Here is a 20,356-nt window from a genome sequence, read left to right as displayed (position 1 = left end):
TCGACGACGGTATGCTTGGGGGGACGAGGGGAAGGGTACGCGGAGCGGCTGGCCAGAACGACAAAAGTCGGCCGTTTCAAGGCATAACCAACCGGCGTTTGAAAAATTATTCACTTTGGAGGGGGATGGGGTGTGCGTCAAGTGTATTGCAAAGAATTCTCTCTTCCATGCGGTCAACATGCGGATAGAAGATGGCATTCTCCACAAAAAGCTTTTGTTGTGCTTCCTCTCCATTTTTTCTCCTCGCATTTGGGAGATCTGGAGGGAGGCCGCCTTTTTGAAGGACGGGAGTTCCGGATATCCTGCACACCGATCACAAAGGTGGCTTTTCTATCTTATCGTCAATCACCAGCAAGTATTGTCGCTTTCCTGTAACAAGCTGTGTACTCAGTTGGGAATCGAAAATCACGTCAATATAAAAACTTAAAAAAATCCCATTCTCCAATGTCTTCTTTTCCGTATTGCTTTTCGAGTAATTGGTTTAGACTGATTTTCAGAGGTGGATAATGGGATTCGCCTAATGATGTGAGGTGCGAACTTTTTTTTTTTGATTGCATTACTATCTGAATGCAGTTCCAGAGCTGTTACCATAAGCCCAAGAATCCTACACCCACGCTTACATTTTTAATCCCTCTCCTCTTCAACCGTCACACGGACCCGTAATGTAGAATATCATACATACGAAAGTAGATCCCGCTTCCTTACCACATCGCCGCGATAAACATGCCTAGACTCCACCATTGCCCAGAGCACAAATCAAATCCGTTGATCGGAAAAAGAAGAAACTGCCAAAAGCGCAGGTTTGGGCAGGATACATAAGTGACAAAAAAAGAGGAAAAGAGTAACAAAAGAAGAGAGAAGGAGAAGCCCCGCAAATAAAAGATCTCTCCCAATACGTGGAGGGGTTTACAGTTTTAACAAAACTGATGAATTAGGTAGCCTTTTTATAATCTTTTCGTTTTTTTCCCTTCTCGCTGTTGTGGGAGAAACCCTCCCGTGTGGGTGCAAGATGTTGTAAAATAAGGAAAAAAAAACCCTTCTATTATACGTTAACTCATACCTAGTGGTTGTGTGCGCATGCGTGTTTGCCATGGGGCCTTTGATGCGTTCATTTCTGACCGGCCGTAGCCTCGTTCTTAGGTTCGCTGGCGGGCTTGGCCTTTCGTTCCTGCTCTGCGATGCTCTTCTCGTCCTTGGCAGAGCCAGCTTGCACGTGTGGAGGTTGCTTGCTGGCATCACCCTGGGCGGCGGCGGCGTTCTTGGTATCTGGGTTGCTGCCCTCCACATCTGGGTGAGGAGGTGCAGGGGCCGATTCGATGGGCCCTTCGTACTGCACGTTGCCAGCCGCGTCCACGATTCTAGTTCGAGTCTCGTAGCGAGTCTGTAGATCTCAGTCAGTCGTCGAAAGAAAGCATGAGTCGTTATGACCATTTCGTATTTCATACCTGGAAGCTGACTTTGCCCTTCAATGCCTCCACTTCCTCAGGTCCAAGCAGCCGCCCATTCTCATCCCTATATTCAACCTTCTCTTCTCTGTGGACAATCTTACCTCCTTGCGGAGCACCTTGCACGGGGACTGGATGTGGCTGCTCCTTCAGTGGCGTGACATGCGCGTCATTTTTGACATCCTCCACCTTCGGTGCTGCGGATGATGGGATGCTCCCGTCGACGGTCTTTGGGAGGCTGTCATACGCCGCGTATGAGTCAAGGAAGTTGTTACAGTCCCAGTCCCACGTGTCGAAGAGCTTAACCTTCTGACACTCAGCCTTGGTCCATTTGCTGCCGTAGGCAAGAGGCATGTACTGCGTGTAGACGAAAATAGCAATTGCCAGCGCGGCAACAGCCACGGTTTGCCGGACCACAGGTTGACGAAGTGGGCCAAGGTTGAAGCGGCCAAAGATGAAGTCATAAATTTGAGCCATGGCGATGATGCCGAAATACAGTGCCGGGAAGTAGTGATGCAGGAACAGCTGACGGGCCATGAGGTAGAAGGGGAAGTAGTGCAGGGCCCAGGCGAGGATTGTAGTTCCGACTTCATAGTCAAATCGCTTGAATGGAATGTACTTGTAGTCAGGGAAGCCCCGCTGCCAGCGGAGGATAGCTAGACCCTTGACCGCAACGTAGAAGAGAATAGCCGCAGAGACACTCCACCAAGTGAACATGTTACCGATGAGATAGATCTGGCGGTGGTCCTTACCCCAGAAGTTGATGCCTCGACGGAGGATTGGCCATGAAGGTGGGCGGGAATCCCAGGCGTGCGACTCGACCAAACCAGCGTTTGTCCTCCACATGACCTTCTGCAGCTCCCAGAACTTAGCGAAGAAGTTGGGCTTCTTGTAGTTCACTACTTCGGCGTCTGGGCCAATCTTCGGGTGTTGATTGCCCTCAATATACCAGACGCTGTTAGGCAGAGTGCCGCCCTTGGCGCAGGTAACTTCCTGTTGCTCAAAGCCCCAATCCGGAAGCTTGACCTTATGCGAGAAGAGCACGCAACCAGTCATAATGTGAACAAGCTTGAATTTACTTTCAATCGTGCGGAGATATTCCTTGCCTTTCCCCACGGACATACTGGGAACGATCTCGACGCGGAAAAAGTCGTTCGCATCGCCTTCAAAACCTTCATAACCGTACGCCGTTACTTCTTGCTGCCAATCAGCTTCAGTGATGGGCGGTCTCTGGTCGTGAGAATGAAGGCGACGGTGGGTCATAAGATGATATAAACGAATCACATCGCCGTTCTTAATCTTCGTCACGTTCAAATTGTCCCACGCGAAAGGTCCCTCAACCTTAGGCTCGACCTCAGGCAGAGTCTGGTTCTCCACCAGCCAGATATTGTTCTCGTCCTTGTGTGGATACAGAGTCACCTGCTGCTGCTTGCTCCCGGTCGGATACATGTGGTTGTGAGAATGCAGATAACCTCCTTGAGTATTATGGTGTCTTAGCTGAATGCGACTTCCAAAGGCCACATCAGCTGGCACGTTCTGCATGCTTTTCCCGTTGAGAGTAGCCTGGAATTCCGACGACATGAAGCCATCGCCTTCTCCAGGGTTGACCAAGCACAAGAAATGGATACCGAACATGGCCATGTAGAAAGCAACAGGAATCACGATCAGGCAGAAAGCACGCGCAAAGAAGTGTTTGAACCACCGGCGAGGCGTCACCGTAGTCGTATCACCAAGCAGGACCCATAATTGTACGAGTGTGAGAGAACCGACCCAGGCAATCGTAAACAGTCCGACCCATTTGACGCTTGCCGTCGCTCCTAGCGACAGACCTGTAAATGCCAACCAGAACCACCAACGCGGCTGGAAAGCCTTCTCAGGCCCTTGTTCGTGCTGGTTCGTAAAGCAGGTGAAAGCGAGGTCGGTGAGAGCTGTGAAAAAGACGAGTGGTGAATCAAGCAGGATGAGACGCGACTGTGTGATCAATCCATTCTCTATAGCGATGGGTCAGTGGTAGTCCTATCAGAGCAGGGCATGTACTGTACCGAAAATGAGAAGACCAGCACCGAGAGCTGCAGTTGTCGTTCTGCAGCCTCGCGCCTTCAGCGCCAAGAATATAATTGGAATTGTCAGGACACCTAAGACACCGGGTAGCATACGAATTGCCGCATACGGTACGCCAGGCTCGAGATAGTCCTTGCCAATGTCCTTGAAGTCAAACTCGCCGTCAAAACCAGCAAGCCAAGCAGCCAGTGTGATGAGAAGCTTCGCCAAAGGGGGGTGTACGTCCATAAAGAACTTGCCTTTGATGTACTTCGACGCGAAACCACCGAAGCTGCCACAGGATTAGCAGAGTCGCAGATGATGATTTCTGACCGTATGCCTGCACTCACTGAACCTCGTCGAAGACAACACTGCTTGGCTCAGTGATCTTCCACAATCTCACGACCGCACCCACAAGGGTGATCAAGCCCAGTAATTGCCAGTCTGAGCTAGGTAGATTGAATATATCGTAGTCGCCCACACCCTCGGACTTGTAGCTCTGGGGCGGCGCAGGCTTCGCCTTGGATGCGCCATTGGGCTTGCGAGCCGGAGATCTGCTCGCATTGCGTTTCTTCTTTGGCTCCTCAAGGCCAGCGGACACGCTGCCTTTTGTTGACATGTTCGCGAAACAGGGCGATTCTGGCTCGGAGCGGCTGGCTCGGGGTTTCTCGCTCGGCTGATAGTTTGCACAGAAAGAAAAAATGAGGCTCAAAGCAAGCGCATGTGGTAAGCTGCGCTCGAGGCCGGATGGGAAAGCAGCGAGAAAGGGCCGAAAGCGAACGAAACGAAAGAAGTGAAGATGAGGAAACGAAAAGCAAAAGAAGTCGAACTGGAAACTTTTTGGGTGGTTATCCTTCAGCCGAGACGCAGGAGAATGGTCGCCTTTCTGGATACTGTCGTCGAAGGACGCCTCATCCAAGGGGTCTACTATGCTAAATTCAGCTACAAGCCACGTATATCCGTCCAGGCCTTGCGAACCACTTCCCGCACCGCACCCCTCCACCCCTCAGGTGTCAGTCGAGCCAGTGGAATTATAGTGACGGCCCGAAAATAATTGTTTCGCGGGAAACGTCGTTTCACACAGCATGTTTCCCTGAGTGCCCGGTGACCCTGATCCACCCTCAATATGTCACACTCAAGGGGTGATGGAGCGGAAGTGTGGCATGCATGCGAGCAGCGCTCACACTCCCCGTCCGAGAGAGATTAATGGATTTAAACCGACAATGAAATAAATATATCGCCCTGTGCTGGCTGCAAACAATCCGGGATCTCGCCTTTGGACAATGGCAAGCTTTGGTGCAGTGTTCATGAACTGAGTCCAACCATGCTAATCACTTGCAGCACGAGATGTGATGTCTGCATACGATGTGATCGGGAAACTCAAAAGGACAAGATATGCCTAACGAGAAAGGCATGAACGCTGCAGTAAATCCATTATGTTTACGCATTATCACATCCTAAATTGAGCTAGTTGCGTCTGAACTACGGAATGGTGCATATAAAGCCCCTAGAGCGGTCAAACATGCCGCAGTTCACTTACATGTTGGTGACCAACATTGTGCCATTGGGGGAGATGATCTCTCCCTGCCAGCATCTGCTATATGGAGAAGAGCCTCGCCTTCATTCCGCTCTTGATATATGGGGTCAGGCGCTTCCATGCACACGAATACACATGTGCAGAAACTCGTATGTGTGATATCACCACGTATAATGGTCGTGGAATTTTTTTTCTGCCTACGCCAACATGAATCTGCCGTAGTCTCCCACAATGTCTGATATACGTTCCAAGTTACCGTATTTCACAGCTACATTAGACTCAGAATAGGCTCCCTACTCATGAACCCAACTCTACGGCAGATTACGTCGACAACAGCTTCATCGAATATGATTCTCAGCATTCTGGAGCTAACACTACCGGTGCTCATCACCTATCTACGGGAAAACTATAATCCGTTCTTAATCTTGTCGTTTACTAAAAATTGTAGAGTCAACCTCCATACATTCAGGCAGATTGACACAAGACTGATCAGATCGAGCTGACTTCAGCCGTATTGCCTAGCGCTGGCAGAATCACAACGTGTATAGAGATGAAGATAGATATGATGAGATCACTGAAGCTCCTGCAAAGCCAGTTGGAAAACAAAGAAATGTGTTCTTCAAGATATCTCCGTTCAGTTCCTTTTTTCCAGACACTTCGTGAAGGTCTAGTAAATGACGAGTGAGACTGTTATTTCTTAGTCTTACTGCCTGAGGCAGCTTGCAGCCGTCGTCGACCTACAACTTTTTGTACCATGACCTTAAGATCCTATGTCTGCTCGACACAGCTCGCATACAGAGCTGAACATAGTGTTGCAAAAGAAAATTTTATACTTTGCGGCAGCTACAACTTTTATCACAACTTTCTGTTAAATACCACCAAATTGTCATCGTCGCCGGCGCACAAAGTGTTACAAGATGGCGCAAGACGAGGTGTCCGAGTCCACCATGGAGACGATTAGCAAGGTGCCGGCTGGCGTCATTCTTCCTCCTAGGGAGCTTCGCGCTGCGATAGAAAAGGTTGCTGGCTTTGTCGCTCGTAACGGCGCCGCGTTCGAACAGCGCATGCGAAATGATACTGCGAACGCGACAAAGCTGGCCTTCATCTTTGAGGATGATCCATATTACTCATACTACCAATGGCGGAGAGAGGAGTGCAAGGCTGGCAGAGGAACTGATGTCGCGGCGGGACGGGTAGGAGAGGGTGTTCCAAGGTCAAAGCCCAAGGGACCTGAACCTCCACCAGAGTTCTTGTTCTCTGCACGTATGCCGACGATTAACGCCCAGGATTTGGAAATCGTGAAGCTGACTGCGCTGTATGTCGCAAAGAACGGGAGGAACTGGATGACGAGCTTATCGCAGCGTGAAGCGGGCAATTTCCAATTTGACTTCCTACGACCTCAGCACAGTCTGAATCAGTTCTTCAATCGGCTTGTGGATCAGTACCAGCTTCTACTCTCCTTCACAACCGAGGAAGGCAGTAAAGCCGAGAAGTCACGCATTGCAGAGCTTGAGAAAATCGTCAATGACAAATACAGCGTCTTAGAAAGGGCAAGGAAGCGCGCAGAGTGGGTCAAACACCAGGAGAACCAGCGGGTCAAGAAGCAGGAGCAGGAAGAGGCAGAGCGTAGAGAGTACGCGTCTATTGACTGGGACGATTTCCAGATCATTGGTGAAATTTTCTTCACGGAAGCAGACGAGACGTATGACCTACCTGCTCCAACCTCACTGAATGACCTGCAGAGCGCATCGCTAGAGCAGCGAGGCAAAGTCAGCAGACAGCTCATCGAGGAAGCAATGCCTACAGAAGACATGTCTCAGTGGAATCAACAGACCTACCCTGCTCCTGCGCCTCCGGTGCAGCCAATACAACCAGTTCCTCCAGTGTCGATGCCCTACGGGCCTACACCACCAGCACAACCAGCCTTCAGCCCTCCGCCCGCCGTGCCTCAAGTCCCTGTCACGGACGAAGCATCACGATCGGCAAGTCCAGCAGTATCTGCGCCCAAGCGCATCGTCCAGAATGCAGCGCCACGTGCAGCTGCTCGACGAGGCAGGGTGCAAATGGCAACCTGCCCCAATTGCAAGCAACAGATTCCCTACGACGAACTAGAACAGCATATGAAAAGTATGTCGACTGCTTTCTTCAAAATATCCTTTGTTCATCAGCTAACGAATTCCAGTCGAGCTTCTCGACCCAAGATGGCGCGAACAGAAGGCGAAAGAAGCTCAACGAGCTGCAACGACCAATATCTCCACCGTGGACGTGGCCAACAACCTCAAAAGATTGGCGTCACAGCGGACGGACGTCTTTGACCCAGTTACTGGACAGAATATTAGCGCAGAGGAAGAAGAACGACGGAAGCGCGCGGCTGTGCAGCAGACTGACTACAATACCCTAGCCACCCACGCTGGTCAGGGCATGAGCGTCGAGGAACAGATCAAACTCATTCACCAGAAAGCTGCTCAGGGACAGTGAGCGAAGAGCAGGCCAAGGATGACGAGTATCTTGCATCATTTTTCTCCAGAGAATCCAGCTCAACATTCATGGCACTGGAAGACATGTCTGGGCTGGAGAATAGGACTTGATACCCTGTAATATATATGTGTCAAAGCAAGAGTCACGGCGAGCAAGTGTCTACAGAAGTTGCGAATAAGAAGGATTGCATCTAAGCAAAAAGCAAAATTGGACTGTTTGCATTGGAGTATAATCTTCCATCTGCTAGAGTCGGCGCGTGCGCCCTACTTCGTGAAAAGCCACTTAAGATGAAGCTTGATTCCGAATCATAGTCTTTTTTGTCCCATGTCATGCCCTTTGCTTAGAAAAGAAACGCCATGTCCCATGCACACATCATGCCTTTCCACTATGGAATACACGCGATTATGCGACCAAGGTGTTGGCAGTGGCGCTCTCGTACTTCCAGGTTGGTGGCAGGACACCAACGGTCTTGTAGTAACGTGAAAGGCGGTGAATGCGGGACTCGATGAGGATGAGGCGGAACTTCGAGTCCTTGTCCTTTCGGTTGCGCTCAAGGTGCTTGCGAACGGCCACGGCCTGGTGAAAATTCGATCCGTTAGTACAATTGCATGAAATTGCCTGGATAGAGGGTATAGGCTCCGCTTTACCTTCTTGATAAGCATGTATAGGTCCTCTGGGATGGAGGGAGCGAGGCCTATTGCAAAATCTCATCGTCAGTCACTGCGAACCAAGCGATGGCATGACACGTGTGTAGTTTGAAACCATTCTTTGTTTTTCTCACTTAAACGGTCCCTCTCTTGCTGAACTTGTGCAATGTGTGCCCAGTGTGCACGTAGGTGATTTTCAGACGGGCTCGTGCATACCGTTGCCCTTGAGGATGCGCAGGATCTTGTTGCCGGTAACGACCTTGACCTGAGCGATACCGTGCGAGTCACGGAGGGTGACACCGATTTGTGATGGAGTAGCGCCCTTACGAGCAAGCTTGCAGATCTGCTCAACGACCTGCTCGGGTGTGGTCTTCAGCCATGCTGGAGGCGTGCGCGAGTACGGGATAGCGGACGAGCCTGTGAGCAAGAACTGTAAGCAATGCTTTTACGGATTGAACGGTCTCAAGTTGTGTTCACGTACTGATACCCTTGCCCTTGGAGTGAAGACGACCCATCTTTGCGATTAAATTTCAACAATCGCAAAAGTGATTCGTTTGTGCTTAGCTTTTTTGCAAAGTTGGTGGTGGCAGAATTTTGGTCGTACTTGGTGCGGGTGCCTCAAACCTCAGGCCGACAACCCTCTCGCGGCAGCCATCCTTTTTTTTTCCCTCTCGCCTCTTGACCCGCTTTGTACACGCAAATCCTCAACTACATATTTGGAATGGAGATGCCACTGTCAGCGGAATGATGATTTGTAGTTACCGCAAACGCTGGGATGCAAATGGATACCTGACTAAATTTCACTTCCGATCCGGCGAGATTCAGACTTTCATGTAAGTACTCGCGTTCGTCATCTTTTCTCACTTCTGCTCATATGATGACCAACAACCGCATTTTTTTTTCCTAATTCTGGTACCTCTTATGCCAGGGGACTCTGTCTCCAATGATCTAAATGGACTTCTGATTTTTAAACATCTCCAACATCCAGAACCTTCAAAATTCGATTGATTGTTGCTGACTATTGCCGCGCAGAAAGAACCGAAGAACTGAAGCGCACTAATCAACAATTGTTTAGATCCATAACAATACATTACATACTTCCAACCCCGATTTTTTGAGATCAATGCTTCTCTTTTCCGAATGCGCTAAGCACTCAGTTCATTTTTTCGCTGCTGTAAAGGACCTCTTCGTGTCACGAAATGGTATACTCCTGAATATATTATGCCTGATAATTAGTTCTCCCTACCGATGGCTAGTCCTCTTTTGACCTCCTTGATGGGCTAGCGACAGCCACGCCATACTCGTACACGAGCTCGGCACCAATATATCCTGCAAGAATGATGGCCGCCAAAGTGCCAGCACTCACAAACAGGCTCATCTCGCCCGGCACGTACCCAGCACGGGTACTCCTCGTCCACCAGTTATACACAGCTGTCGCAATGCACACATCCATCATGGCCGCATGCGCGAAGGCTGCCTTCATCTTCGGATGCATCTTTTGCGCAGTGGCCGCCTTGTTCTGTGATTTCTCAAACTTTGAAGCCAGATCTTGCTTTTTGATCATGGACATGAGCTGCTGGCCTCCTGAGAGTACGGCGGGCACGGCGAAGACAAGACCTAGCATGTTGAAATAGTGTGAGAACTTGGCGACGTCGCCAAGGTACGGCGTCACATCGTAGACGGAAGCTACGGCTTTTGCAGTGAAGGGATGTGTGGCGACTCCGTAGATGATGTCAAGGGCATAAGACATGCTGAGGAAAGCGATTGGATGATGAACGAATACAGGGTGAGCTGGGTGTCTGGTGATGCCCGCTGTTAACTTCAGACACAAAAGCGAGTGCATTTTCAGTGTTGACCTTACCCCATGTTTGTTTCCGTGTGTTAAACTTCAGCAGTTCGGTTGTGGTGTATTGCCCTGCGAGCAATTGAATGTTTAACAAGATGATTTTGGAGGCGACAGGCGTGAGAGGCTGATGTGTTTACTTTGTTCACGAGCTCTTCGAGCCATCTTCGCGGAGAGCCGACGGATCGCGAGCGATTGATTTCGTTTCCATGGATGTTGATTGGCTGGCAGCGGTTTAAGCTCTCGCTAAGACCAGTCGTAACTCATTTGCAACGATCAACGGCTGGGGTTGCGTAAACGACGGGAGACTTCTGGATGTTCCTGCATTTGGTACGACGACGTGACTGCGACTGTCCGTACGTTGGTTTCGCTGGGCCGAGAAGACCTGGATTCGACTTCAAACATAAATGTCGTCTGCGGTCTGTCTCAACTCGCGTCTACCAGCACAGCCGGCTCAATACAAGCCAAAGCCTGTGTCTTGACGTAGAATTCGCGAGACCGATACTTTGTCGTACAGCGAAGATGGGCGCATTTCGTTTCGTAGTCAGCGCCCTTGAAGCGCAAGGCCAGACAATGGTAGATCGACGCTCGATACGCTCAAACACTAGATACATAAAGGTGCTGTGCACCAGCCCTTCGAGTTAAGCTAGCAAAAAGGGAGCGGTCAAGACGGTCCCGTCGCTACCTGTATTCCTACAATTTGTCCGTGTCGCTCTTGTTAGACATGCGTGGAGCTTATTTACGATTTTCGAGCGAGAGAACTAGACACGGTCGCAAGGTCAATCTCAGTGCTGTCTCATGAGGTAGTCCATCCACCGTCGACAGTCCATATGCTGCCCGTTACAAACTTTGTCTTTTCGCTCAACAAAAACAAGATAACTTCTGCACACTCCTCCGGGTCGGCGAAGCGCTCCTGAATCGCGCCTTTGAGAGGGAACTCTTCCTTCGGCAGGTTGAACTTCTTCTCCATTTCCTTCACCAGCGGCGTGTCGATGGCTCCAGGCGCCACCGCATTCACTCGGATTCCGTTCTTGCCCTCCTCCCGTGCTGCTACTTTCGTGATGCCGACAACCGCGTGCTTGCTGGCCGTGTATTCCGCCGAGCCGGCTGAACCACCCAGGCCGGCCACGGAGGCACAGTTGACAATGGAGCTGTCCTGCTTCATGTGCGGCAGCTGGGCACGCATGGAATAGAACACGCCTGCTGCGTTGACGGACTGGACCAAGTTCCAGTCCGCGTCGGTCAAGTCGCGAAGCTCTTTGATGCGCGGACCCACCCCCGCAATGTTGGCCGCTCCGTCAAGCTTGCCGAACCTCTCGACCGTGGATCTGATCCATGAGTTGACCTGGTTGGACTTGGAAACGTCCACCTCGGTGACCATGTGGTCGTCAGGCCTCCCACCAAACGACTCCACCGTTTGCTGTAGCTGGCTTTTGTTGATGTCGCACAGCGAAAGTGTGGCCCCGCGCCTGGCGAGAAGACGTGCCGTAGCTCGTCCAATGCCCGTCGCGGCGCCAGTCACGGCGATGACTTTACCCCGAAAAGCTGCCATGCGGCGTCTTGCGCGCAGATCAAGTCTCGGAGGGTGGAAAAGTAAAGGATGGCCAGCAGAAACCTTGACTTAGTGAGCGTTACGTATAAGTACAGGGCGTCGTCCCAGGCATCCGGGAAACCCAGCACGAAATGAATGCATCCTGCTACTACGCTGTGGTGCCGTCCGTTCCCCTCGTCTATTGTTTTCCGGACGAGGCCTCTCATTCATCCAAGGCTGAGCCTAAATTGTCACCCAGGAAATGAAGACAACGAGACTGACAGCTTGCTCCGGATGAGGTTTTTTCTTCATTTATACGTTGGAAAGCCCCCGTAATCACAGAAACATGGGATGCGAAATTCCGCACGATATTTCAATGTGAAGAAAAAAGGTCTAAATCGAGTGTCTGATGAATCTCCTAGTGCACACAAGAATTAACAAGCTCCGGTATTTCTCAGGAAATTTTCTGTTTCCTAAGTTTCATCCATGTCTTTACCAAAACTGCGCAGACTTTTCTTCTACGGCTCGTACAATTAAAAGATACAGTGATTGAAAGGCCTGAGAGAACGCGACATTCTTACAAATACTCGTTTCCTCTATCTTGAGACGTCTTTTTTCCAGATCACAAACTGCCCCAAAGCTTGAACATAAATTAAGACGTCCCTGATAATTCAAAGCACTTGATCGATACAAGGACGATTTCTATGCAGGACACGTAGATTTGCACACGCAACGTGCTTGACGATATGACCACCCGTTCTTCGTTAAAACCTGCCGGATCAGATCGATACCGCTCCTTACTAACCCATCGGAAATCCTTTTTAGCCTCAGTCAAAAGGTAAAATGTGCGAGGAGATCTCTTTTCTCTCGATGTTGACACCATGAGCGTAATCACGAAGATGATCTTAGTTCCGTGATGGCTGCAATTCCGTACAATCTTGAGGTCCGCTGCAGTGTGACTCCTGAGACTGCTGCATCATCTATGCTTAAGTAGATCTCTGAAAATCACAGAAAATGAATGGGTGGTTTTAGGCTGCTGATGTGACAGTAACCTTATGAATGCCAAGTTGGCTCATCCAGAGGTCTTGAAAGATTACAAATCATGCTCCAAAGTCCGGTACCACACGCTTTTTGCATTTAGAGCGGCTGCGAGAGTCAAAAAGCTCATCAAGGCGAGTGAATTCTATTTTGGCTACGCACTCTGAGACATCAACGCTCAAGTTCTGCAGATGGTGATTTCAAGACATTGAAAGATCGAGCATATGACATGTTGATGGGTACCACTTGGATTTCGAACTCTTGTGGTATTTCGAACTCCCACAAGAATTCTACCCAGCAGCTATACTATATTACTGTAAAAAGGTTGGAGGCAGCGGGGGGCCCCATATATGAAGCCCATCCGGTCCCGCGGGCTCGCGGCCTGTCTTTGTCGTCTCATCGACTAGGTCGCCATCGGTATAATGCTCCATCATGAACCTGCTCGGATCCCACCAGTAGTCAAAGATCTGACTACCTAGGACATGTCTACCAATGCCCCATACAGATTCGTACCCTTTGTCCCTCAACCACTGATGGCCGAGACCCTGCACGTCGAAGTCGTGCACTTCGTAGCTAGAGTGGTGAACGTGGAACTCTGGCCCTTCAAAGAAAAAAAAGCAATGATGGTCCACTTGCTCGGTGCCACGGTCGAGGTGCATGAACGCTGTGATGTCCTTGCCCGTCTGAGGATCGAATATGAGATCTGAAGCCTTGAAGTTAAAGTACGTGGTGTAAAACTCGTACGTTTTCTGGAAATCAGTGACGCAGCACCCGAAGTGGCCAAGTTTGTGAACCGCGGCGGGGGCGTGTTTGAAACGCTGAACATGGTTTACCGGGCGAGGCTTAGTAGCGGCGTGGTTGTATTGAAGAACTGGAGGCTCTTCAGCAGCCTCAATTGGGGTCTGACCGTACACGAGGTGGAACGGAAAGCCGTCAACAGGATCCTTGAACGACACTCGCTTGCCTCCACCAGGAGCGTCTAGATCATGGATTGGAGTTGCGTCGGGTAGAGTCCGTGACGCCAACTCTAGATCTTCCAAAGACTCAACGGCAAATGCTGCACCACCAAACTGCTTCTTTGGCCCCTTTATCAGACAGTACACGAAAGGTTCGGTGCCGTAGCCTTTGTAGTAAATTTTGTCTTCATCCTTTCGTGTCGTAGTGAATCCTAGGCGAGATTAACGCTCGCTCAGCCGACTAGATTCGCAGGATGCATACCAAAGTCGTGTAGGAACTGATCAACCTTCTCCAAATCTTCATGAATATAGTATATGTGCGCAATGCGCTTAAGCATAATCTTGCGTTCAGGTGAAGCCATGGTACACGGGATTTTAGAGTAGTTGTACAGCCGCAAAGGAGCGTTCGTGGTAGCCTGGATGTGAAGATACCGTACGCATCTAACAGAACAAATTCAACGACGCCTCATATATAAGTTCAACAGGCTTATTTTGAAACTCAGTAGCTCTCATGCTGATTACGCCACTACGTCTACGACGCGGAATGTTTTCCTAAGAAATCTCAAGGCTTGTGCGGAACATCGGACACGTGTAGGATCGGCAGATGGGCAAGCTCAAGTCGAAGCGGGGTTTCGAATCTCGACTTGATCGGGATGGACAAGAACAGTGGCCGTTTCCATGGAGAGCAAACACTGCCTGTCGTTTGCTTGGGGAAAAACTATAATCTTGCAACCCTCAACGACATGCTTTGTCAAAGACCCTCAGTTCGCACTTTCAATGGAACAGCTTACAGTTTAGCTTCCAGCCTGGATGACCTTAGGGTTGGATAGCACGGCCAGATGCACTTTAATACTTGACCTCGAGACAAAAAAAGGACACCTTCTAGATATCAAACGTTAGGTGATTTCAAACATTCCCCTGTCTTCCGCGACTCTCCGGCCACGGATGACTATATGAGCGATGTTGATTGTTGTTGCCATTCCGAGGAGTCATGTTGCAGATAATGCCCTGGTGCCCCAGGCAACAACGTCCAATTCACCTCGTGAATTTGGCACACGCGACGCGTCCTCGCGCGCACTTCGTGAGTGCGGACCCACTCTCGCCCTGGAACGCCATCTAACCGCCGACAACTCACATTTCTATGCTTCAACTCTTCACGCCATTCAGCTTGCAATTCTTCCATGATTAGCTTTTTATCTTATTGATTATCACAATGGCTAGGACACAACGTTCGATACAAGCGTTTGCTCGCATATCCAAGCCCAGCGGTGATGCCACTGGTCTGCTGAAGCGTAAACAAACAGCCGACGAAGAGCCTTTCGAAAAGGCTGCAAAGAAAACAAAATTCGAGCCCGTAAATCCACTGGGCACGCCAAAAAAGGTTATCAAGCAAGTTCTCTCCAATCTCAAGCTCTCGACGTCCTCTCCGTCGGCGTTGAGAAGCTCAAAGAGGAAGCGAGCTGCGAGTCCTGAAATCGATTCCCTCCCAACACCTGTTTCCAACAACGATGTAGACGACGAGAGTGAGAACGAATTTCCAGAAGAGCTTGAGGACATCAAGAGCCTACAACGATCGTTTCTGAAAGCGCTTTCCCTACACTATGCTCACAACGGCTGTGCAAGCCCAGTGGACATACGGTTGCTCTCACCCGTCATCACCAAGACTTGGGGGAAACGAAAAGTTCTGCTAGAAGACATTCGAACCTGCCTGGGCATCTTGCATGGCGAAAGTGGCGTGCTCGGTACTACCTTTACACTCTCAAATTATGGCAATGGCAAGATCTGTCTAGAGATGGAGTCGCGTCAGCGTAAGCGTGGTGTTCTAGCCCAAGCGTTCGACGAAGCGGAACTCAACGTAGCCTTTGACAAGCAACTGGAGGGCGCATGGGAAATTTGGCCACAAAAGAACGAAGTCGAGAAATTTATACACACTCTCCCTCGCGCGCAAATACTAGAATGCTCATCATACACGAAATTGAAGCCCTCGCTCGCGAAAGGTCAGCAGAGACTCGAGCAGGTGCTGAAACCGCGGTCGGAAAACGTCATTCCAGCCTCGGAGCGACCACAGTACCGTCAATTTCAGGCATGTGAGAAGCAAGCGACAGTCCAAGTCGAAGTCGAAGACGAAGACGAAAAAGCTTTAGTAGAACGAAAAGATAAGGAGAACACAACTCCCCCACCACCAACAGCGAACTTTCGCGCTCTGTCTTTACTAGACCGCATACAAAAGAAACAGGAGCTGCAAGCAGCAAGCCTCGCTACTCGCCCCACCCAAGCAGAGTTGGATCGATCGGCGGCTCTGCAGCGATCAGAAGAAATGATTCAAATACTCGAGTTACTCGCAACGACAAAAGGACCGGGTCTCCGTGCCTCGTTCCCGCTTCCAGCCTTAATTAGAAGCATTCAAAGCTCGTTGAAAAGTCCAATGAGTCCGGAGGAGATCGAGCGGTGTATCTCGGTCATTGGGAGGGAGGTAGCTCCTGGTTATGTGGAGAAAAAGGAATTTGGCAGCATGAAGGGTGTGGTTGTCAACAGAATGTTCAAGCCATCCGCTGAGAAAATCCGCGCTCTGGCAGAGGCCTCGTAGGCTAGCCGTTTTGTTGAAGTCTGATCGAGCTGCATTCAGAAAATGAGCATGTATCAAAGCATATTTAGCTAAATTGATGGTTCAAGCATGGATGCATGGCACATTCTCACGGCGACTTTCGTTGTGTCCCACTTTGCTGTCAGGTAAAAATGCTGCACTGCGCCTCTTCGCCAGAAGTTCTCAGCCCTTCGGGCCTCGAAACAAAAAATATGTCCCTTGCGTGTACACTAAAACGTCCACAAAGACTTAAAAGAAACAGCGCCTTCTTACACTTTTTCCGCTATGCCTCAGCCATGTGGGACAAAAGCAGCGATCCATCAGTTGACGACTCGAATCCGAAGTCCCAGGAGGTGGTGACCACGAGCTGCAATCCAACTGCTTACGAGCCGTACGAGTGTCTCCCCCTCGACAAGCGAGGCCGTCATCGTCGGCTCTTTCAGTTCTGGCGATCGCCGAGCTCGGAACATCTCGAGATCGATCTCCAGCATTTTGACCTGCGCACGGCGCCGCCGTTTCGAGCGGTGTCGTACGTTTGGGGTCCTCCTCCGGCGACGAGGGCCGTCCTGGTTGGCGGAAAAAGCGCTCAGGATACAAGAAAACCTCGAGAAGCTTTTCCGGGTCTTTGGGGGCCGCCATGCAAGGACCAAGCGATTCGAGGGCCCGACTTGCTGTGGGCGGACCAAGTGCGTGTACACCAGGGATGTAACGAGGAGAGGAATCACCAGGTTCAGATGATGGGTCAGATCTTCACCAGGGCAGACGAAGTTCTTGTGTGGCTTGGGGCGGATAGAGCGGGAACAAGTGCATTCAGAGCGATCGAGAGAATAAGCGAGGAGTCTACGAAGATCAACGCCCTTATCCACACGAGGGAGGGTGTCGACGACCGCCAGGCTTTGAAAGACTTCGCACACAACCCCTACTGGGATCGGCTGTGGGTGGTGCAGGAGACTGTGCTTGCAAAGAATCTGGCTCTGTTCATACATCGTTCCAAACTGGACGGCTACAAATTTGAGCGCTTCTGCAGGAATGTCATGGACTTCCACCCTATCATACACAACTGCTCCTTATTTGATTTTATAGCCAAGGAGAGGACCAGAAAGTTCCTCAGAGACCAGTCGCTCAGAAATCCGCTCTTGGATGCATGTATCGCCACATGTTCAGTAAATGTGAGGATTCTAGAGATAAGATATATGGCTTGCAAGGTCTTTTGACTACATCCAGAAGATCGTCGACTACAATAGGCTAGCGGAGCAGGTGCTCCTCGATGCAGCTGTCAAGATTTGCAATAGCAACCAAGAAGTCCTTGAGTATTAGATAGCGTGGTACATAAGCCAAATCGCTCTCGGTATGGAACTCTTCGACAGCAAGGACGCAGATACCTTCTTGGTTGCCGCCAGCTTTCTTTTGAACCAAGGTGGCTATAAAAAGCATAAGACGATCTAGCTATTGGCTCTCTTACACAAAACGCTAAGTATAAAAGCAAGGAAAAGAAGGGTTTGCATCACCTTCGATCCCATGTCGATCCATATTCCAGGTTTGATGCCGGAGAAGCTGACGTGATTTGCTCACGAGGAAATGGCTGTTTTACAGAGCACGAATCTACATGCGAATGACGATACGGAAGTTGAACCTCTTGTTGCCGGAGTTCTGTAATTTTTAAGTTAGCCAAGAATTTTATTTTCTGTTTGCATAATCCGAACATTTGGATATTCCGGTTCATATATTGTTCGATTTCACAGCATTAGAATGTATATATCCTTCAGTGGATTGACAGATTAATTTTCGGGTTGCATAATCATTGTGCGTAAGTTGAAAAGAAAAATACTCCCTACTCACATGGAACAGAGTCCCAGCTGCTGGCATTGTTCTCGGACAATCATTTCGCCACGTGCATCTTGACGTATTCTACCCACACATTTAAATCGGCAGCGAGATCTAAAGCGCGGGACAGCTTTTCGTTCAGTTCATCATGGACCTTGCCCCGTTTCTGATCAGTAATGATGTTGTTCTCGCCAATTACGATCTCTGCGTTGGGCAAGACAGAGATTGACACCGAAACCGGTAAGCCAGCCTTGAGAGTGTCATTGCTAAAGAATTCATCAAGGTTATCAGCGGACATTGAAGGCGTGTCGCCGATATCAACACCACGTGCAAATGTCAAGACGACCCTTGGAGAAGGCGAGGACGAGAATGTCATGTCAATATTATTGATTCTATTGACATCTTTAATTGATTCCTTTCGAACTGGTCCTATTGGTGTTGAAGCTGTTGGGAAGGAAGTTTTGAGCATCGCATTAAAGTATGCAAATTGCCTAAGCATCTGTAGGTCTACGTTAGCTCATATCCATACTCAAGCTCCGGGATTGCTGACCGGAAGAAGCTGGATCAGCTGCTTGGGATGGTCAAAGGGGATTTCATGCAAAAGGATCGATTGATCAAGCGATCTAATTCGAAGGGTATTTGCATGGCGAATTGACCCTCCCGTGCTCTTAGAGAGTATGATCCTCTCTGCATAAATTTCCCTCAGTGGCATCTGCTCAATTGTACTAAGAGAGTCCGACGTATTCGCATGATGTAGCAACGATGTGATGTAAGAGGGCAAAGTTTGATACATAAAGTCCTGAGATATGCCATTTTGCGCAGCTATGTGCGCTGGAATCAGTAAAGGTGGACATAGCTTTGCAACAAACCGAACATCCGGAAGCTTTCCAGGAGTCTGTTCCATTTCGGGTTTTCCCGTTGACTCGGCAGGTACAGAGGGTGAGAGGTAGGTTGGTGGCGGCTCGAGCCAATCGATGACAGGTTCTGAAGTGCCAGGATCGCCATCTGGAGCCTTCTCGATTTGATCAGAAATCCAGGCGTCGCTGATGCGGGCTGGCTGCGTTATATGGTCTGCTTGAAGGGCTTCGCAAAGGATTGATAGCGTAAATGAACCATTGTCCACAGAATCATCAGTAGCACTGTTGCTTCTTTCGGCTGTGCTTGAGGTCAAATGTCGACGTGTGATCCAGTAATCGAGATCCAGCCCGATCTTGCGACCCTCATTCATCCTTGGTCGCCCACTTTTTTTGCATGTAACTTCGTTCATCGCCTTCTCATCTACTTCCTTAGCACCTGCGTACAGCTGTTTAGCAAGGCTAAGCTCGTGGTTATACAGCTTGAAGAGACTGTTGTATATTCCAGCAATGGCTTCAAAGCCGTTAAATCCATCGCCTGCAGCACCATGAGGTTTGTCTATTTTCGCCAGCTTCTCCAAGTTGGCCGCAAATTTGTTAAGCTTGTGCGTGATGGAGGATAGGCCGGGCGGGACAGTTAGACAATCGTGAAAGACTTTCGACGCTGACGCAGCAGTTTTTTGCAGAGCGGGTGATGGCTCTTGAAACTGCACATCGACATTCTTCAACTCGTGTTCTGGAGTGAAAGTCATTTCCACTAGTACCGTTCGTCCTGCGAAAGACAGTATAGTGTTGCCTGTGCGTGGCTGTTCAAGCATCTCCTCGAAACCTAGACGCTTTCCGAGAGCGCGCAAATTATCCAGCGAGACCCTTCCCGGCCGTGCCTTGAGCCTCTCCATGACATCGTTGAGCCTTCGCCACTTTTCTTCATCTGTTAAACCAGTTATAGGCATAAGGCCAAGAGCACTAAGACCACTCATTCCTGGCGCCATGGGCACGCCGCCTTCCACGTTACCCATCTGACTGAGGCTAAAGCTCATTGGCATTGGAGACTCAAAGTTCATCACGCCGGCTGCAGGAGAACTGCCCAACAGGTGCTTGGACGCACTTCCAGAGCTTCCAACAGTAGGGTGGTTTTGTGCTGTGGTCGACGATGCGCTTTGTGCTTGTGTTGATGCTGCAAAAGGCGACTTGCCAGATTGGCGTTGAGCGGCAGGTGAAGGGACACTTCGCGGCGCAGGTGACGTGAAGTTCGGCAGAAGAGGCTGTGACTGAGGCGTCGCTGCGTTGTGCGCGCCTTTCGTGGGATTGTTTGATGCGTTGGGTGTAGCCATGATGAGTACCGATAGAGCGTCTGCGTGAAGATTTGCAGCCTGGCAATTCGTATACACGTGCTGCCAAACGATTACCAACTCTTTCTTTTTCTTCTCATGGTCCAGAATTGTTTGCGCGATGCAAGTAGTGATGAATGTCAGGAGTGTTGTGGAAGCGCAAGAATTGAAGCTCCGTTCAATTTGAGCCGCCAAATCTCGGGAGGCTTGCAACGCCATTACTGAAGCAGGACATGAGTAAGCCACAG

The 20,356-nt window shown here is 49.9% G+C and overlaps 9 protein-coding genes across 11 annotated transcripts; 3 read left to right on the top strand and 6 right to left on the bottom strand.

Annotated features, from left to right (window-relative positions):
* Nucleotides 1-530: 530 nt before the first annotated feature.
* PV09_01486 (uncharacterized protein) lies at nucleotides 531-4,396 on the bottom strand. The gene is made up of 4 exons (XM_016354380.1): nucleotides 3,836-4,396; nucleotides 3,488-3,777; nucleotides 1,446-3,436; nucleotides 531-1,381 (listed from the first exon to the last, which is right to left on the bottom strand). The coding sequence occupies exons 1-4, from the start codon at nucleotides 4,102-4,104 to the stop codon at nucleotides 1,109-1,111; spliced, it is 2,823 nt and encodes a 940-aa protein (XP_016217392.1). The 5' UTR covers nucleotides 4,105-4,396; the 3' UTR covers nucleotides 531-1,108.
* A 1,393-nt stretch (nucleotides 4,397-5,789) lies between these two features.
* Nucleotides 5,790-7,727, top strand: PV09_01485 (uncharacterized protein). The gene is made up of 2 exons (XM_016354379.1): nucleotides 5,790-7,149; nucleotides 7,205-7,727. The coding sequence occupies exons 1-2, from the start codon at nucleotides 5,940-5,942 to the stop codon at nucleotides 7,498-7,500; spliced, it is 1,506 nt and encodes a 501-aa protein (XP_016217391.1). The 5' UTR covers nucleotides 5,790-5,939; the 3' UTR covers nucleotides 7,501-7,727.
* PV09_01484 (40S ribosomal protein S13) lies at nucleotides 7,617-8,744 on the bottom strand. Its single transcript, XM_016354378.1, has 4 exons — nucleotides 8,629-8,744; nucleotides 8,364-8,564; nucleotides 8,148-8,194; nucleotides 7,617-8,076 (listed from the first exon to the last, which is right to left on the bottom strand). Exons 1-4 carry the CDS (start codon nucleotides 8,660-8,662, stop codon nucleotides 7,903-7,905), a joined length of 456 nt encoding a protein of 151 aa, XP_016217390.1. The 5' UTR covers nucleotides 8,663-8,744; the 3' UTR covers nucleotides 7,617-7,902.
* A 318-nt stretch (nucleotides 8,745-9,062) lies between these two features.
* Nucleotides 9,063-10,118, bottom strand: PV09_01483 (uncharacterized protein). Its single transcript, XM_016354377.1, has 2 exons — nucleotides 10,009-10,118; nucleotides 9,063-9,946 (listed from the first exon to the last, which is right to left on the bottom strand). Exons 1-2 carry the CDS (start codon nucleotides 10,011-10,013, stop codon nucleotides 9,400-9,402), a joined length of 552 nt encoding a protein of 183 aa, XP_016217389.1. The 5' UTR covers nucleotides 10,014-10,118; the 3' UTR covers nucleotides 9,063-9,399.
* Nucleotides 10,119-10,624: 506 nt separating this feature from the next.
* Nucleotides 10,625-11,542, bottom strand: PV09_01482 (uncharacterized protein; the record flags this gene model as incomplete). Its single annotated transcript, XM_016354376.1, has 1 exon — nucleotides 10,625-11,542. The coding sequence occupies one exon, from the start codon at nucleotides 11,540-11,542 to the stop codon at nucleotides 10,787-10,789; it is 756 nt and encodes a 251-aa protein (XP_016217388.1). The 3' UTR covers nucleotides 10,625-10,786.
* Nucleotides 11,543-12,701: 1,159 nt separating this feature from the next.
* On the bottom strand, nucleotides 12,702-14,454 carry PV09_01481. 2 transcript variants are annotated; one of them, XM_016354375.1, is made up of 3 exons: nucleotides 14,307-14,454; nucleotides 13,778-14,240; nucleotides 12,702-13,727 (listed from the first exon to the last, which is right to left on the bottom strand). In XM_016354375.1, exons 2-3 carry the CDS (start codon nucleotides 13,875-13,877, stop codon nucleotides 12,871-12,873), a joined length of 957 nt encoding a protein of 318 aa, XP_016217387.1. In that variant the 5' UTR covers nucleotides 13,878-14,240; nucleotides 14,307-14,454; the 3' UTR covers nucleotides 12,702-12,870. The 2 variants fall into 2 exon arrangements, with proteins under 2 accessions (XP_016217387.1, XP_016217386.1); XM_016354374.1 differs by having other exon boundaries at nucleotides 13,778-14,454.
* A 274-nt stretch (nucleotides 14,455-14,728) lies between these two features.
* PV09_01480 (uncharacterized protein) lies at nucleotides 14,729-16,102 on the top strand (the record flags this gene model as incomplete). The annotated part of the gene is made up of 1 exon (XM_016354373.1): nucleotides 14,729-16,102. The coding sequence occupies one exon, from the start codon at nucleotides 14,729-14,731 to the stop codon at nucleotides 16,100-16,102; it is 1,374 nt and encodes a 457-aa protein (XP_016217385.1).
* A 293-nt stretch (nucleotides 16,103-16,395) lies between these two features.
* Nucleotides 16,396-17,416, top strand: PV09_01479 (uncharacterized protein; the record flags this gene model as incomplete). Its single annotated transcript, XM_016354372.1, has 2 exons — nucleotides 16,396-17,262; nucleotides 17,324-17,416. The coding sequence occupies 2 exons, from the start codon at nucleotides 16,396-16,398 to the stop codon at nucleotides 17,414-17,416; spliced, it is 960 nt and encodes a 319-aa protein (XP_016217384.1).
* PV09_01478 lies at nucleotides 16,958-20,260 on the bottom strand. Of its 2 annotated transcripts, XM_016354370.1 has the most exons (3): nucleotides 18,474-20,260; nucleotides 17,939-18,422; nucleotides 16,958-17,749 (listed from the first exon to the last, which is right to left on the bottom strand). In XM_016354370.1, exons 1-2 carry the CDS (start codon nucleotides 20,109-20,111, stop codon nucleotides 17,979-17,981), a joined length of 2,082 nt encoding a protein of 693 aa, XP_016217382.1. In that variant the 5' UTR covers nucleotides 20,112-20,260; the 3' UTR covers nucleotides 16,958-17,749; nucleotides 17,939-17,978. The 2 variants fall into 2 exon arrangements, with proteins under 2 accessions (XP_016217382.1, XP_016217383.1); XM_016354371.1 differs by lacking the exon at nucleotides 16,958-17,749 and having other exon boundaries at nucleotides 17,753-18,422.
* Between the last annotated feature and the right edge of the window lie 96 nt (nucleotides 20,261-20,356).

This window comes from Verruconis gallopava, assembly GCF_000836295.1.
Source record: "Verruconis gallopava strain CBS 43764 unplaced genomic scaffold supercont1.4, whole genome shotgun sequence".
Classification (NCBI taxonomy): Eukaryota; Fungi; Ascomycota; class Dothideomycetes; order Venturiales; family Sympoventuriaceae; genus Verruconis; species Verruconis gallopava.
The sequence above is the reverse complement of the archived record's forward strand: the minus strand, read 5'-3'. Positions and strand labels throughout refer to the sequence as shown.

What these genes read in the sequence shown, in the direction of transcription:
- PV09_01484 (XM_016354378.1), bottom strand. Translation starts at nt 8,662, where the DNA reads ATGGGTCGTCTTCACTCCAAGGGCAAGGGTATCA. An exon ending in GCGCATCCTCAAGGGCAACG is followed by an intron (nt 8,195 to 8,363) that starts GTATGCACGAGC and finishes ATTTTGCAATAG; the next exon opens with GCCTCGCTCCCTCCATCCCA. An exon ending in TATACATGCTTATCAAGAAG is followed by an intron (nt 8,077 to 8,147) that starts GTAAAGCGGAGC and finishes AATTTTCACCAG; the next exon opens with GCCGTGGCCGTTCGCAAGCA.
- PV09_01486 (XM_016354380.1), bottom strand. Translation starts at nt 4,104, where the DNA reads ATGTCAACAAAAGGCAGCGTGTCCGCTGGCCTTGAGGAGCCAAAGAAG. An exon ending in GTTGTCTTCGACGAGGTTCA is followed by an intron (nt 3,778 to 3,835) that starts GTGAGTGCAGGC and finishes ATCCTGTGGCAG; the next exon opens with CTTCGGTGGTTTCGCGTCGA. An exon ending in TGCTGGTCTTCTCATTTTCG is followed by an intron (nt 3,437 to 3,487) that starts GTACAGTACATG and finishes CCATCGCTATAG; the next exon opens with AGAATGGATTGATCACACAG.
- PV09_01485 (XM_016354379.1), top strand. Translation starts at nt 5,940, where the DNA reads ATGGCGCAAGACGAGGTGTCCGAGTCCACCATGGAGACGATTAGCAAG. An exon ending in ACTAGAACAGCATATGAAAA is followed by an intron (nt 7,150 to 7,204) that starts GTATGTCGACTG and finishes AACGAATTCCAG; the next exon opens with TCGAGCTTCTCGACCCAAGA.
- PV09_01481 (XM_016354374.1), bottom strand. Translation starts at nt 13,877, where the DNA reads ATGGCTTCACCTGAACGCAAGATTATGCTTAAGCGCATTGCGCACATA. An exon ending in TCAGTTCCTACACGACTTTG is followed by an intron (nt 13,728 to 13,777) that starts GTATGCATCCTG and finishes AATCTCGCCTAG; the next exon opens with GATTCACTACGACACGAAAG.
- PV09_01478 (XM_016354370.1), bottom strand. Translation starts at nt 20,111, where the DNA reads ATGGCTACACCCAACGCATCAAACAATCCCACGAAAGGCGCGCACAAC. An exon ending in AGCTGATCCAGCTTCTTCCG is followed by an intron (nt 18,423 to 18,473) that starts GTCAGCAATCCC and finishes GTAGACCTACAG; the next exon opens with ATGCTTAGGCAATTTGCATA.